The sequence below is a fragment of the Euleptes europaea genome, chromosome 18 (assembly GCF_029931775.1).
Source record: "Euleptes europaea isolate rEulEur1 chromosome 18, rEulEur1.hap1, whole genome shotgun sequence".
NCBI classification, from domain to species: domain Eukaryota; kingdom Metazoa; phylum Chordata; class Lepidosauria; order Squamata; family Sphaerodactylidae; genus Euleptes; species Euleptes europaea.
In genome coordinates, this window is record NC_079329.1 from 37,292,553 (window position 1) to 37,309,313 (window position 16,761).

The 16,761-nt window shown below is 40.3% G+C and overlaps 1 protein-coding gene across 1 annotated transcript in view; it reads right to left on the bottom strand.

Moving 5' to 3' along the window:
• MEIOC (meiosis specific with coiled-coil domain) overlaps positions 1-13,206 on the bottom strand; it is a 33,596-nt gene extending 20,390 nt beyond the window's left edge. Inside the window, exons 1-4 of the mRNA XM_056863495.1 lie at positions 13,081-13,206; positions 10,421-10,581; positions 7,961-8,065; positions 5,624-7,460 (exon numbers count right to left, since the gene is read on the bottom strand). Of these exons, the coding sequence (XP_056719473.1) occupies positions 5,624-7,460; positions 7,961-8,065; positions 10,421-10,581; positions 13,081-13,122 (2,145 nt within the window). The 5' untranslated portion in view covers positions 13,123-13,206. The remainder of the gene's footprint in view (positions 1-5,623; positions 7,461-7,960; positions 8,066-10,420; positions 10,582-13,080) is intronic.
• Positions 13,207-16,761: the final 3,555 nt, after the last annotated feature.

A 16,761-nucleotide genomic window follows, 5' to 3' on the forward strand; every position in this document is an offset into this window, starting at 1 on the left:
CTAAAGGCACCTGGTTGGCCACTGTGTGAACAGACTGCTGGACTTGATGGGCCTTGGTCTGATCCAGCAGGGCCTTTCTTATGTACTTAAATTGAAGGTTTGTGGCAACCCTGCTTTGAGCAAGTGTATTGGTGCCATTTTTCCAATAGCATGTGCTCACTTTGTGTCTGTGTCACATTTTTAGCAATATTTTTAATTAAGGTATATACATTGGTTTTTAGACATAATGCTATTGCACACTTAATAGACTACAGTATAGTGCAAACATAACTTTTATATGCACCGGGAAACCAAAAAATTTGTGTGACTCACTTTAAAGAAGTGGTCTGGAACTGAACCAGCAATATCTCTGAGGTATGCCTGTACTGTATTGGCAAAGGCATCCATTCATTTTTACTAATTTTATAAAATAATGTTATCTTCAAAAATGGAAAAATTTCCTCAGAAAAATAAAGCACTGCAATTTTTCCACTCCACATCTCTACTGTTGATACTGTAAAATAACTGCAATAACATCCTAAGTGATCCTGAGATGCTAGAACTGATTATATGGTTCACTTTTAAAGAAGAGAGCTGTCCTCTTTCTTTTCCAGGAATAAGAATGTAAATCAGAGCCAGGCATCTATTTATTAAACATTTATATCCCACCTTTCCTCATGGTTCAAGGCAGCTTACAATGACAGTTAACATTTTCAGTTTAAAAGCAAAAATAAAACAACCAACACCAAATCCCCCCAAAAAAGATAACCTGCCAATTCTAACTCCCTCAAAAGCCCTGGCAAACAGGCAGGCCTTGCAGCGCCTCCTGAAGATCTCCAAAGAGGGAGATCCCCTCACCCCTCAGGAAGCCCATTCCATAGAGCTGGAGCCACAGTGGGAAAAGCCCAGCCTCTGGCTGATGCCAGATAGGCCACCCTAAGTGGTGGGATAGTCAACAGATGGCTGTCTGATTACCACAGCTGGCACTCAAGATCTAATGGAGTCTTCAAAGAGCTATAGAACTTGCAAAGTCCTTAGAATCAAATCTGTGTTGTGGTATCCAATAGTAATTTGCTGTTTTGCTAGGTGGAACATCCAAGCCAAAAATTTCTTGTTTTTCAGTAGGTGATCAAGAAGTTGAAACCATGGCTGAACAATGTAGTGTTCATAGTTTCAAATTCAAAGTGACAAGGCCACAGTTTCCCTATCACAGTAACAAGCTTCCAGCTTACTATCAGAACTGCATGGGGAACTTAATGGTGCTATTTAAGTGTTTTTCGGTAGTGACCCTGACCGAGATAGCCCCAGGCTAGCCTGATCTCATCAGATCTCAGAAGCCAAGTCAGCCCTAATTAGTATTTGGATGGGCAACCTTCAAAGAACACCAGGATTGTGACACAGAGGCAAGCATTGGCAAACCTCATCCCAACATCTCTTGCCTTTAAAACCCTACAGGGTCACCATAGTCAAAAGGGAAAAAAGAAAAAAAAGATAGTAGCTGAGCATTGAATTTAGAAGAGTAGTTACAATGTGACTAGTGAACTTTAGGCAATGTAGGCAGGAGTCCACCTTGACTGAATAAAATAAATATAATTTATCCTGCACAGCACTGTTTCAAGTATGCCCAACAGTCTCTCTCTATTGAAGTTTTTAGTAATGCTATCCAAACTTTTTTATTCCACCTGGCTTTGAAGGCTAGAAATTGAACCATGTGTTGCTTCTTTTGATGGGTTTTTAAAATGTTTTATGGTATTTCAACTTTTTAAATTAGAGATACTAGGAACATTACTGTGTATTGTTAATTTTAATTAGAGAGGACTCTTTTGAATCAAAATAGTGGGAGACAGATCCAGTCAATCAAACTGTGTAAGAATTGTACTTCATGCAAATGAAGTTAAAAGTTGGTACATAATCATAACCAGAAATAATTTGTGCTGTTACGACAATATACAATTGGTATATGAAAAGACCAAGAGATCTGAATTGTTAAAGGGTTGGCTGGATACTATGTAAGCAATTGGACCCCTCCTCCCGTTAAGGGGTGCCATGGAGGCACGGGGGTCAAAGACTGGCATAAAAGCAAGACACTGCTCCCCCAAAAATGGATGTCCCTCAGAGAGTTCTGGGATCCATCTTGTATGTCAAGCCCTGGGCAGGGAGATGGGCAGCTGAACTTTTCCCCTGGCCCTTAAGGTGAGCCTGGCTGGACAACGGGGCCAGCTAATCTCCACTGTGTCACCCTAAGGTGATTTAATCAGCGCTTCGAGCAGATCATTATTTACCTTATCTGCACTCATCCCACCAATCAATCAGTATTCAAGGGAATAGCCCAGGCATTCTCTTGTGTCCTGATGACCCATCAAGCCTTTCCTACCCTTTTGTTGGAACCCTGGAAAAGCAATCAATTCTTTGTCTCTGGCTTTTCTCATACTGCTTCAGGTCCCATTTTGGGGTATAAATATTGGTCCTTTGGCCATTGATTGTGTGTGTCTTGGATTCATACACCCACCCCCACTTGCGTGTGGGCCCCTTTCTTTTTTGCTCCTGGAAACACTGGTCGTTTTCCTCCTTGGCGCTGCTCTCCCTGGACATCCCTTCAAGACTGGGAACTATCATCCATCCTTGAAACCCTATCCAACTTCCTCCTCCCTTTTCTCTAAGCTCTTGTATGCTTAATTTTTTTGTTGTTTTTAGAATTATTATTCTTTAATAAAACCCGTTCCAATTATAATTACAGCCTACTCATTTAAGAGTTCTCATCCGAATGATCCTGGTATACATAGGTTATAAATCCCAGCTACCCCCTCTTGCTCTCTATCGCCAGCTAATTCCCCCAACTTCAGTGGAGACTTCCTGCTCAGGATAAAAACTTCTCTCTGTCTCTTTGAAGTGGCTCCTCCTAAGTTTTGATTTTTAAAAAATTATACAACCTCTCTAAGGAGCCTGTGCAAGGCAGCTTCCAAAATAAAGAACAATAAAAGCATAATACATTAAGATTTGTTAATTAAAACTTTAGAAGAGATGAAGCAAGGTAGCTTCCAAAATAAAGCATAATAAAACATAATACATTAAATTTGTTAATTAAAACTTTAGAAGAGATGAAACGTAAATTTATGATACATCTTTGTAAGATTCAGTATTATATTAGTAATGTAAATATTGCATTACAATTGGCTAGAGAGCTTTTGTTAAGCAAATGCTCAATTTATTTTAGACTCATACTATGCCTGTTTATTCAGAAGCAAAGCCCACCCTGCCTAATCATGCTTACTTCCAGGCACTGCACAGGACTGCAGCCTTAGAAATAAATGGCAAGGAGAAGGTATTTTTCACACTTAGACCAGCTTGTGTAGCTTCCCTGTTGCTGCTGTGGCTTCCAATACAGCACAGCAGCTACAGGGTTTCAAATGGCAGTTTCCTGTAGTTTCCCACTGGCAGAGGCCGTCCACCCACCCTCCATGTCACCAGGGTTTTTTCTGCTTTTTAAATTGGTAATTTAATATTGTCAGGGCTTTTTTGTGACAGTACTCACCAGTACTTAGCAACCCTTTTCCAAACTATTCTTAATTTAAAATATTGAGTCCAGGTGGAATTTTTTTTTAACAAACCCTTTTAGGGGCTCTCTCAAGTCCTGATATAGGCACCAGCCTACCCCTCTCAGCTGGAGAAAGAGAGAGTAGACCCTCCAGGAACAACCGAGTGGTGATTTGCAGATGGAGGAGGGAATTGGTGGAACTCAGCACAAGCTAATAGATGAGTACTAGCACTTTTTAAAAACAAAAAGCACTAACATTATAATAACAATATATTATCTTGTGTATCAGGATCTCTGAATTCCCAACTTTAATTTTTTTAAAAAGTAAGTCTCTATCCCCTTCTGTTGCAGAGATATGCCTTTCCCCTTATAGCTCTGCAATATAAAGGGCTACATACTTACTTTGTTTAAAATGAAAGATGGAAATTCAGAGAACCTGATACAGAGATTGTTATAACCAATTTTAAAAATCCCCCTACTCTGGTGGCAAGGGGACTCCAAGGAAAATGGCTGCCATGTGGGTGGGATTAAGAATATCCAAACTTTCCCACCCTCACAGCAGCCATTCAGTCTTTGCTGTGATCACTCCCAAAACTTTGCAGCAAAGCAGGTTTAGGAAAGACTGGAGAAAAGCCAGGGAATCCCTAGGAGACGTAGAAGTGCACCACACTGATGTGAAGTAGGGAAAAAAAGATCCACTTCCCAACAGCATTGAGCCCAAATAACCAGTGTGAAAATGGTCAATGTCATAAGCCTCAACATTCTACTGGCATTTTCAGGAAAGCTGTCCAATTTTTTTAATTCCACCTGGACTCAATATTTTAAATTAAGAATCGTTGTAAATTAAGAGTTACAACTGAAATACAAAAGTGATTTTTAATGAGTGTACAGTTAAACTTGCTTAATAAATATGTAGGTTAGTTCTGCATCTTATTGCCAAAATTATGGATTTCTCCATAATTAAGAGCAAGGTGGTTTTTGCTTATGATGGTAATCATCAGTGTATCTAATTCTAAAAGCATCCAAATATATGGATTCTTAAATCCGGAGATTAAAGCTGTGAACAGACAGCTGAAAAAAGCCCCAGGTGTGCAAAAAACCCTGAAATCTAAAACAGATCCATGGAGGGGTTAAAAGCCCCCAATATTATAAAGGAGGACCTATAGCTTTATCATTATTATTATTTGCAAACCAAGCAACATTTATTGTTTGGCTGTGTCTTCTGATTGACATATTAGTCAAAAGGAATATGAGAACCAAAATGAAAGCCCTGCTGTTGGCAGGTGATCTAACAAGTCCAGTTTTGTTCCATTAAGTCCAATACACAGAAACCTTATTTATAAAGGTGGCCAGGAGACTGCAAGAATAATTTGTCTCTTCAGAAGTTCAGTTTAACAGGTATATTATCTACAAAGCTTTGACTAAACTATTTGGTGCTGCATGAAGAACAGATAATGAAATCCAAATAAGAAAAATAGTTTTTGTCAATGCCCTAATTTGTGGTATCTTTTTTTAAAACCAAAGCTTCAATGCTGTTGTGGTTGCCTACCAACTGCCACTAAAGGCATCCGTTTCTGAAAATTAGGCCTGGTCTTATCTGCCTAGTTCCATTATGAATTTATTGATTACATTAGAGTGACAGAAATTTTGCAGCTCACACATTTATCATCATCACCACTATATCCCATAATAAAGTGGCTGAACCCTGTTACAATTATGAAAACACCAAACCAGGCTACCCACAGGCAAAGCAGGAGGATTTCTACCCACAGGAAAAGTAGAAGGATTTTTTTGCATACCTTAGGATTCTCGAAGGATTCCTAAGGTATGCAGAAAAGTGACTTTATAAATTAATCAAAGGGAAATAACACCCAAATACAGCCTCCTACAGACTGAAAATACTCTTGAAGGCATAGAATATTGACAGCAGCTGAGAGTCAGTTAAAAGCAAGTGTGTGGGAGAGATTATCCCTCAGAAGTACCTGAGACCTTAATCCTACAGGGTGTCTCCAAATTGTTCTCTCCTTGATTTGTCACCCCACCCCAACCCCACACACACACCTGTATTGTAACAATTAACCATGTAATTCCTTGCTAATCACCTCTTACCTTTTTACGTTCTTTTTCCAAAGCTCTCCATTGTTCATAACATTCTTCCAACCTAATATGAAGTTCACTGGCTGGTCCACTCCTAGTTTTCATTGGTCTTTGGAATCCAAATGTTGGCATGAAGCCTGTGAAAGAGTGGTCTCCATACATCATATCGTTAAAATAAGGATACAAGTGGCTTAAGTCATCGTAGGAGAACAAATCATAGGAATCCATCAGAGGAATGACAGAGTGTCCAAATGGGTGGGTGGATTTTATAGGAAACCTGTTGGAGCCAAGCTGCGAGATGCTTGGACTTTGCCTCAAGTCTCCCATCATGAAATTATTTGAAAAGCATGACGCCTGAGTGCGATTCACACGGTTATTGACAATATTATTGTCACCACTTCCTTGCCTGTGGCTACTGAAGTGGCCCTGAGACTCTATTAAATCTTGGTAAGTGTTCTGTGACAGTCCATCTAGAGTCTTGTGTCCTTCCTCTGCATCATAATGTCCATTTTGTGGCTTAGCTTGAAAACTGTTCTTGTTCACATTTTCAATTATCCCATATTGCTGTGAATAGTTATCAAAAAAACCATTTGATGGCTTAATTTTTTTGTCAATAATGGACTCAAAGAGGCTTTCTTCTCCCACCTTACTCAGTCCTTCTGTATGACTGGCAGATTGAATTCGATCTGTAGCACTGCCATCATTAAAATCAAAACTGGAAAATACTGTGGGTGTTTCTTGACAATATTTCTGAAGCAACAAATTATTATTTAAATTTACATTGGTCGATGGTAACTGAGAAAAATCGTAAGAACGACTAGAACCTTTTGAACCTGCAGATAAATTATTATTCAACTTTATCAAGGTGCCTTGATTCCGAGTAGGGACAGAATTTACTTTTGTTTGGATGTTGATCCATGCTGGCCTTATATTTGTGCTTGAGGAAGTAGTTCCTGTGTTTGTTGATAAAATATTCAGTGATTTGAAATAGTCAGAATTTTCTGCACCATTTGTAAAATCACCACTCCCTGGGACAGCTGTGTGAGAGTTTAGGGCAAAATCTGATTTTAAACCAAGGTCCGTGGTAAAAGAAGTTTCATTCACAAACTGCTTTTCTGACATGAGTCCTGAAGTTTTTTGAAATGTAAAATTTTGCTGTTCCAAAGAAACATCTTCCATTTTCTTCTGGACAGCTGGCTTATTCTGGAACAATTTACTATAATTATCTGTTTCTAAGGCTGGTAACTCAGGTGTTCCAGTTGGTAATTTTTTACTGTCTTGGACACCATAATTTACATTTTTATTATTCTTTGCTTTATTTGGATGGGAATACTCTGGGTATCTACAATAATCAGCACATTCGCCATATCTGTTAAATTGTGACAAAAATATCTCAGCTCTTTTTTGGTTCACCTGTGTATCTTGTCCCTTGGGGCCCACCTTATCCCTTCCATAAGCAAAAGCATCTCCTCCAGATTCTTTTATTGCCTCTGAAAGACTGGTTTGCTGGGTAAAACATGCTTTCACATAGGAAAAATCTTGAAACTGTGGAGCCTTTGCATTCTCAGTATAACTACTGACATGATCACTCCGAGAAGGGTACAGCCATTGCTCTTCAAGGTCGATGTTAGTGAGCCCATGGTAAAGGTCATCCACCTTCTGTTGCAAAGTTAGGTTACCAGCATGCAGATACTGTTTGTCCAACACTGATAAATTTTCTCCACCATAAAAAGCCTGTTGAGGGATAGCTCCATCTACTGGTCTCTTTGTTTCTGACAGCAGGTCAGGGGGGTCTGTAAATCGGTTAGTGTTCACAGGCCATACTGATTTTAAACTGGAGGCACATGCCCTACAAAAAAATGAAAGACAAATAGAGGTACAATTCCTTAGTTGGTTTATATCCCAATAAATTACTTTGTTTTTAATTTTAGAAAGTCCCATGATCTATGTGCTATAATTGTAATTTCAAATAATGACATATATCAAGCTCGGTAACAAAAACTTCAAAAGAACCAATTTGGTTTGCAGCCTTTAAGATTCTCAAGGTTTAGTAAACACATAGGAGGTGCAAAATTTTAACCTGAGGTCTGCCCATAGCTGGCATGTTTGTTTTATTTAACACACACCTGATATACATAATGTCTTGAATGATGTACATTATACTGTTTAAAGAACTTGACAAAAAAACAAACATAAAAGCCCCTGGTCCAAAGTTTTAAATAAATATATACCACAACTGTCTTGGAATCAGGAGTTACACTGCAAGCTTCCACTGCTGGAAGATGCGTGTGGAGTTTCTGTGCGTATCAGAGAAAGAGATTATTAGCCCATGTCCAATATTATACTAACCCCTCTGCAAAATATGGCTGTGATTTATCTTGTTCTTCCAAGATGTTAGATACAAGTCCATATAAGTCTGTTTCACTGCCATAGTCACTTCTTTCTGCTTGAATCCTAAGAACAAATAAAGTATGTTAAGTACCAACTAAGAATTTGTCTTATTATATCGAAATGTATTCTCCTAGTGTATTATTTGCACACAAAATGTGATGATGTACCCAAGAACTACTACTTGTTTAGCACCAATAATGTTTTAGAGAGATGTCACTAGTTCACAGAATTGTTTGAGGGCTTTAGTGTGGTTAAAGATAAAAGATTTACAAGTACAAGTACAAATACCTTTAATGGCATAAAAGATTTAAAACATGGGTATGGACTTGGAGACTTAGGCAATAGCTGTGAGATCCCCATCTATAAAAATGAAATGGAGATCCATATCATTCTATTGTCTTGACTTTCTAACAGCCAAATATACAATTACTGTTTTAGCATGAGGCCTGACAAATCCAGTTTTGCTAAGATTATTTCTAATACATTTTATACTAAGAGGCTGTACCGTCAAGAATCTGCACAGATTAGTATATGTTCCACTTGCTGCCAGAAAGTAACACCTAAAAATAGTCTAATAATTTAACTTGCCCACTCCAGTTTAGTTTGACTGCATGTGGATTTGGCTTATAGCCAAACTTCCAAGAACGGTTGAGATACCTCAGCACACCAGTCTTTTCAGAGATTAAAAACATAATCTTACGAAGAAGTATGATCATATAATTGTATTATAAATAAACAAAGAAGTACAATCATATAATTGTATTATAAATAAACAAACTCTCATACAAGCAGCTTTTCTATGCAGCAGGAGTGGACAGGGAAGCAAAAATGGCCCTGGAAAGGGCCCTGGCCCCCAATAGACTGGGGGAATGAGTAAAAGCCTTCTGGCTGGCTGTCACCGCACACTCACCTCTCATGGGGGCGGGGCAGTCATCTCACTCTCCACCAGGGTAGGTGCTTGCCCGCCCCACATAGGGCCAGGGCAGCCATGCTCTGTCACGGCTGTAAGAGCCAATGGCTTGCCACAGCTATAAGTACCACCCCAAACAGGATGAGGGCCACTCCTCACTTGGGGCAGGGGTTACACTTGAGGTGGGAGGTGGCCAACCATCAGCCCACCACAACTTTCCCCAATGGTCTTAATGGCCAATCTGCCACTGCTATGTGCCATCTTCTAAAAGTGATTCAAAACGTAATAAATACATTTAAGTCACTCCATTAAAATTAATTTCTTTAATACCTTATCCAAACTGTTACTGTCGAAGTCACTGAGCTCTATCTTGTAATTCTTTTGATATTACAGCAACAACAATTTTTGTCAACATTTCTGCTTCACCAGGTAGGCAAAACAAATAGTGAACTCACTGAACAAGTAGCAAAAAAAGGGAGAAGCAAGTGCCGGAACCAGACTGAATACATAGGATTGGTGCAGATATAATGGCAACCACCGGCTTGGATCCAGACTAACATTTCTGCAAGTACAAGGATTTCCACTGTGGAGCAAGAATTCCCTGCCTGCCCTCCGCCTGCAATGGCCCAAAATTCCCCTTGAAACCCTGCTGAGGGGGATAGAGCGAGCAAGCCCCTAAATGACCCACACTCATTCTCTGCAGTTAAATCTAAACCAAACCATAGATTCAATGGGCTGGAAAGAATCTCAAAATCATCTAGATCACCTTCCCCTGGTCTAAAACATATTCCACACATTAACTTTCTCCAGATACTAACTATACTTTCCAGAACAGCGTATGCTACAACAGATGGTAAGAATGGAACAAATTGTTCTATGCCAGTAAAATAGTTTAGGAAAACCATCCAAATAAGAAGTGAACAATGCCACATTCTACCAAGGCAGACTGTCAATTCTACTAGGAAATCTGACCTGAGAACTGCACTCCAAGCACAAATAAAAGGAAACTGGCTGGCCTCTGAGAACTGCACTTCAAGCACAAATAAAAGGAAACTGGCTGGCCTCTGACAGTAGTAAAAAAATATTACGAAGTGGCTGGCTTAATTTGGATAGCTATATATTTGGTTCTTGTAGGTTATCCGTGCTGTGTGACCGTGGTCTTGGTATTTTCTTTCCTGACGTTTCGCCAGCAGCTGTGGCAGGCATCTTCAGAGGAGTAACACTGAAGGACAGTGTCTCTGTCACTGTCACAAAGGAGACACTGTCCTTCAGTGTTACTCCTCTGAAGATGCCTGCCACAGCTGCTGGCGAAATGTCAGGAAAGAAAATACCAAGACCATGGTCTCACAGCCCGGATAACCTACAAGAACCAATGAACTCTGACAGTGAAAGCCTTCGACAGCTATATATTTGTTTTAATTTGACTCCTTCAGTCCTATAGAGATGTATCAACCAATACCAGTCTACCGTGTAGTTTTCTTTTCAATTTATTTGGTTAATTCATGTACCTGTTCTTTACATTAATCTGAGAACTAAGGGGTTGTTTAATGTCATCTGTATATGTAGACCACGGGACATAGAAAAGAGAAGAGTCAGCATGGTTTGAACATTCAGAGGCTGTAGGAAGCGAAGTACTGTAAGTCTGATGCAAATCTATATTCTCTTCACTCTGTATTTTAAATAGAAGAAGAGATCATTAATTGTAAAAAGCAGCAAGTTATTTTAGAATACAATGTCATCACTGAATAAGAATCAACGGCTTAGAAAGTATCAAAAGGTTCAGTATCTCTTGACACAACATAGTACTGTAAGTAGGTAGGTTCACACAATTGTTAGGAATGAGCCATGACATATACTGCTTAATGCCTAATAAAGGTAATGAATGAATGCCATATACTGCTGGATCCTCCAACTTTGGTAATTAGCTAGTTCCATCTGTGGGAAAGTCTCAGTGGGCCAGAAGATTATTCACAAATGTATCAAATTCTTGTCTTAAAAACCTTTGAGACTTTTTATTCCTACTGTTCCAGTGATATTATTTTACACCACCAACAGTTAATATTGTGATTTACAATTTGCATGGTGAACAGTAAATATTCTAATTTGTTCTCACATTAACCCTAAAAATAGTAGCAAGCCCTAACACTTTGTATACACTGATACTGAGCACAGTTCAGCAGGGTTTTTTGTGCAACAATGGGGAATTAAAACCTTTTACAGTACTTGTTACTATTTCACTTACCATTGAGGCATTAAGTGTGTTGTATCAAATATTAGTTATGTTTCTTTCATTCACTCTTTCTGCAACTAATAGAAATTGTGTGCATTGTGTGATCCTAATCCAGGAAACACATTCCACATAGGCAAATTATTTTTACACTGGATACATGAAAGGCGGCTGCTTGGGAGACAGGTCACATCTAGAGAGAAATCCTGAAGCTCTGCTTCCCTTACTCCATGAGAACGCCTGTATACAGATTTGTGAACCAGGCATACTGTTTCCATGGGTGTTAACGCTCTGCGTGCAATCTTCTGCAGCTCCTGAGATTCTCAGATTAGAATAATTTAGGTTTATTTTCAAAAATTAAAAATTAGGGCACTGTGATATTTATATATAAAATCAACAGCTTACACATACGTCAATCAAGATGAGGATTAAGATGTATGTCTTAAACTTGGAATTGCTGAAGACTGTTTATTCCTTTTCCATATTTATCCATTCAGATATATTATCATAAACTACCTTTAATGAGCAAAGAACTTTACAATTATTTTCACTTTGTCTTTATAACAGGAAATTGAAATATTTTCCTAGCATGGATACCAGGATCAAATTTCAGCTGCCCATGCAATGTGATGTCAGCCCAGTCCATCAACCTGAAAGACTGTACTGACAACTGGAAATCTAACTGAAGAGACAAGATTCACCGGAAGTCACCTAGAGTTCATCGGCAAGTGGGGATATGAAGATAGCTCCATAGCCATAGCTATAAGCAACTATGGTTACAGAATTCATTATGTATGGCACTTGCTGCATGTAATTAAGGTCTGGTTAGTACTCTATCTGAACATACATATAGATAGATAATTTATTTACGGCCCTTAGCCAGATAAAACCGGAAAGAACATACATATATTTTTACATACTACAGTAGCCATGCGACTTATTAGTTCACCAAACCTGCACCCTTTTAAATTGCTTCATAAGTTATCATGCTTAAAAATAACCCATCAAAAATTAAGGCTAGATAAGAGCAAGTGAAAGATTACTGAGTACTTCAATTTTTAAAGGCAAATATATAACTTTTAAAAGAAGATGCATCAACACCAAAGAGCTGGAAAGGAGTATGAGACTATGTACTTTTCAGTGAAGTAGTGCATAGAGTTCAACATACATGGCTCTGCACCTTCACATCCTGCATTAGCTCATCATATCCAAGAGCATGACAAGGCACTAATGCAACAACTGCTATAGCTTTCTGAAACACTTTAACTAGTACAGTATCTTACTTAAGAATAATTTTAAAAATCACTGAATATATTTGTTACTACCCTAGTCACAAATGGCCTATACTGTCATATTTTAAGTTAAATACTCTTAGCCTGGCCAGTACCTGGATGAGACATAACCCAAAATGCCTGTATGCTACTCTAAAATCATTAAGCAATTAAAGTCATTTTATCTATACTCTGGAATAGGCTTATTCAAGCCTGCTTATTCCAGAGGCTACTTTTTTGTTCACAAAAATCATGTTTAGGATATTCTCCCGAATTCCTGCGTGGCTCTCTGAGAAATGGAGGAGTAGAGTTTGGGAACAAAATATGAGGTATATAGAAGAGCGATGGGAGAGACTTTTATTTAGCCCCTTTCCGTTCTCACTCTTCTGGGTATGACAAGAGCCTGAATGCTTGCAGCTGCCTCCTGAAACATCATTATATAACACAGGTGCAAGGGAAGCAAAGAAAATACAATAGGGTAAAGACAGGATCACTCACAGTATAGAAATTACATGAGAACAAGCTCTAATGCACTTTTATTGCAGTGTTTATTATTAAACAAAACCATATTACTGCTGCACAAGGCTTCATTATGCTTACTCTGTTGTGTATTTCTGAAGTGCCTCTGTTTAAAAATATACACATAAATAAATATAATAACTGACTGAACCTGCAACTTGTAGCAATCATAGAAGGAGCTGCAACCTGTCATGATAACGTTATTGAACACATCTGTCAGTCTTCCACTGGGCTCTGCACTAGTCCAATAGCGACTGGTACCTCTGAAAGCTATCTTAGGCTGAGAAAAAAAATGAATGTAGAAAAAGATAAATAATTACACCCTCATCTAAATTGCTTGTTTTACATTATTACCAAATGTTTAGCCCTTCAGATTTCTTGCACTCCTCACTATGCTGGGAATCACTATATCAATAAAAACCTTTACAGCCCCTCAAATTTTTCTCTCGTTTGAAGGAAGACAACTCTAGTCATGTCATGAAGTATGGAAAGTGTTAGTCTCCATGCCTTTGAGAATTTGGCCAACTCTGTGCTAGGTTGTAGAAGTCTAAGAGATGGGTGATTTATAGGAGCTGGAAATGGCAGTTGACACAGCAAATACCCTTTTAAAATATGCTTATTTTATTCAAACTACATATTAAAGGTGTTTTCAAACATATTTTTGTTAAACCATTTTTTGTAGTACCCAGAACAAAAAATCTGGCCTCTCACATCCAAACTTCTAACAAAAGAACAAAATGCTTGTCCACTGAAAAGCAGCCGAGGAGAAAAAATGAAGAGCCAGCTACGCAAGTAGCTGGGTCTATACAGCCAGTGGTTTTCCTGTGATGTACCGACTTCACCACACACATTCAGTTTTCACTCTCTCCTGTCTTAATTCTTTTACATCTCTTCGCTTCCTCAATCTTTTCCATCCTAGTAACTTCTATTTCCTCTCCCCTCCTTTTCTATATCCTTCCCATTTCATTTTACTTCTACACCCCCCATTTTTTCCTCCAAGAGGCTCTAGGTGGCTTACATGTTTATCCCCTCATTCCACTGATCTTCCCAACCACCCTGTGAGGCAAACTGGCTGAGAGCGCAACTGCCCCAAGGGAGCTTCATAGCAGAGAGAAACTTTGAACCCATGTCTCCATTCCTAGGTGTAGTGCTCTAACCACTACAAAACATGGCTCCTCAGCTCTTTCTTATGCTCCAGTGCGGAGAGCTTGTGTGGTGCGGCAGTTAACCTATTGGACTGGACTCAGGTTCAAATCCCCTCTGGCTGTGAAAACATCCTGGACGACCTCGAGGCAGTAATTTTCTCTCCGCCTAACCCATCCCCCAGGGCTGTTGTGAGGATAAAAGAGAGGAGTTTCTCTCAGCTTGACCTGCCTCACAGGTTTATTGTGAGGATAAACGGGAAGAGTCCTTCTCTCTCAGCCTGACCTGCCTCCCAGGTTTATTGTGAGGATAAACTGGAAGAGTCCTTCTCTCTCAGCCTGACCTGCCTCACAGGGCTGTTGTGGCCACAAAACTGAGGAGTCGTTCTTAACCTACCTCACGGGGTTGCTGTGAGGATTGAGCGGAGGGCAGGACAGCCACCAAAGCTGCTGCTCTGAGATTCGTAAAAGGGGGGGGCGGAAAGAGAAGTGCCCTCAATAAACAAGCCCCCCTTCCTTTAATCCCCGCAGCCCCCCTCAACGCCTCTCCCTTCGCCCAACGTCTTCCAGCGCCTCGCCCCCTCCCTCCCTGCCCGCCGCCTCAGCTCCTGCTCGCCCACCCCCTCACCTCCATCCCCTCCCCTACACAGGCTTAAAGGGCGCCTCTCACTCCGTCTCCTCATGGGAGACCAGGCGCCAGGGGGAAGCAGCGCGGGGCCGCCGCCATGGCCGGGCGGTCCCTTCCCCCCGATTCTGGGCCGCGACCGGCTTGGACTGAGGCGCAGCCCGGGAGGAGAGAGAAGAACCAGAACAGCCGTTACCACCGCTGGCTGGCTGGCTGACTGACCGAGTGATGGACAGGCGAGGGGGCGGGGACTCGCAGGGCTTCCCCCCCCCCCCACACACCCCTTTTCCCTGCCCCGGAAGGCGATTGGTTGTTGCGGATGAGGAGACAACCAATATAGGGCTGCTTCTTCTTCCCTCGGATTTCCCCCTCCCTCTCTCCTATTCGTATTATCTCAGAGTAACCAATGAGGAGCGCCTCTCAACGTTTCCTCCCTCCCCCTTCCAGTTCTGCGCCCAATGACCGTTGTCGAACGGTTCTCCGCTGTGTGTGTTTTTTTTTTTAGCCCGCGATTCCTCACGCGCTTGAGTTATTCGGCCGCTCTTGCAACCTACGCTCATCCTCGCCTTGCTTTTTGGCTCCCTACCTTATTGGCTGAGCTCTTCCTTACCATTGGATACACTGTAACCAATGGGAAAGACGAGGAATTGTTGTGTTCACCCGGAGATAAGAATGAGCAAAAGGCGGTTGGAATAAATCCGCCCCTTTTCCCGCTCAATAAAAAAGGGAGGAAGGTGAGAGAGAATCCTGATTGGTGCGAGGACCCCAGTGTTCGAAAGGTGATTGGCTAAAGGAGGAGGAAAGGGGCGGGCGGCAGCATGAGCGACCCTCCATCAACTCCTGTCAGAAATGCGTTGTTATGTGAGGTTCGTCAGTATAATAATAATAATTAGTAATAATAATAATAGCGGCATATATTAGTAATAATATATCCCGATAACCTAACAATAATAATAGTTTATCTGGGAATTAGACTGAGAAAGTTTATGCCTTATTATTATTGTCGTTGCAAACTGCTTTGTGCCCAATAAAATGAATATTTATTAATAGATAAATTAACAATTGTTTCAGAAATGGAACCTCCACAGTGCTTGATAAAGTTATTTATTATTTAAAACATTTATTAGACTCCTTTCTCCCTTGTGGACTCAAGGCAGGTTATGCTATAAATTAAAAAAAAATAGTAAAAGCTAAGATTATAAAACCAATAAAAGTCACAGTATAAATGTGATGATTACAACAGTTAACGAATGCAAACCTGCCATGGACTCTCCCTTGACGCAGATCCAGAGGCATAATTTTTACTTAACACATGCCTGTTAAATATACCTAATCTTAACAGTACGTTTCCCTAATATTAAATAAATAAACGTTTCATAAATAATAAAATTACATTTAGAAATGATTCAATAAAAACATTTCCCCCAAAATACATGCATAAGAATTAAATATTTGTTTAATAAAAAAGAGGCACAAAGTAGACATCTCTGTGCAGCTATAGACATGGAGTTGCCAGATCCCTCTTCGCCACCGGCGAGAGGTTTTTGGGGCGGAGCCTGAGGAGGGTGGGGTTTGGGGAGGGGAGGGGCTTCAATGCCATAGAGTCCAGTTGTCAAAGCAGCCATTTTTTCTCTCCAGGTGAACTGATCTCTATCAGCTGGAGTTCTGTCGCAGGCTGGGCCCAATGCTTTCACCGTAGCCCATAAAATCTTTTCATTTCAAAGGACCTTGATATAATCTTAATCCAAGAAACATGGACCATCGAGGACTTGGAGCTTGATGGGTATCACTCATATAAGGTGGCAGTGCCCCCAGGGAAGGGGCCGGGGAGGCTGAAGGGGGGCTGGGTATTCTTTACCTACATTGATAGAACTGGACATATACCCAAGGATTGGGGTATGGCAATAGTGGTGCCCTTTTATAAGAAGGGAAGGAGAGATGACCCTGCAAATTACAGGCCTATTAGTCTACTTAGTGTATGCTAAACATCTTTGTGATAAATTCTCAATTTGGCTGGACCAGGAGGCCATAATTGCAGAAGAGCAAGCTGGCTTCAGAGAGGGCA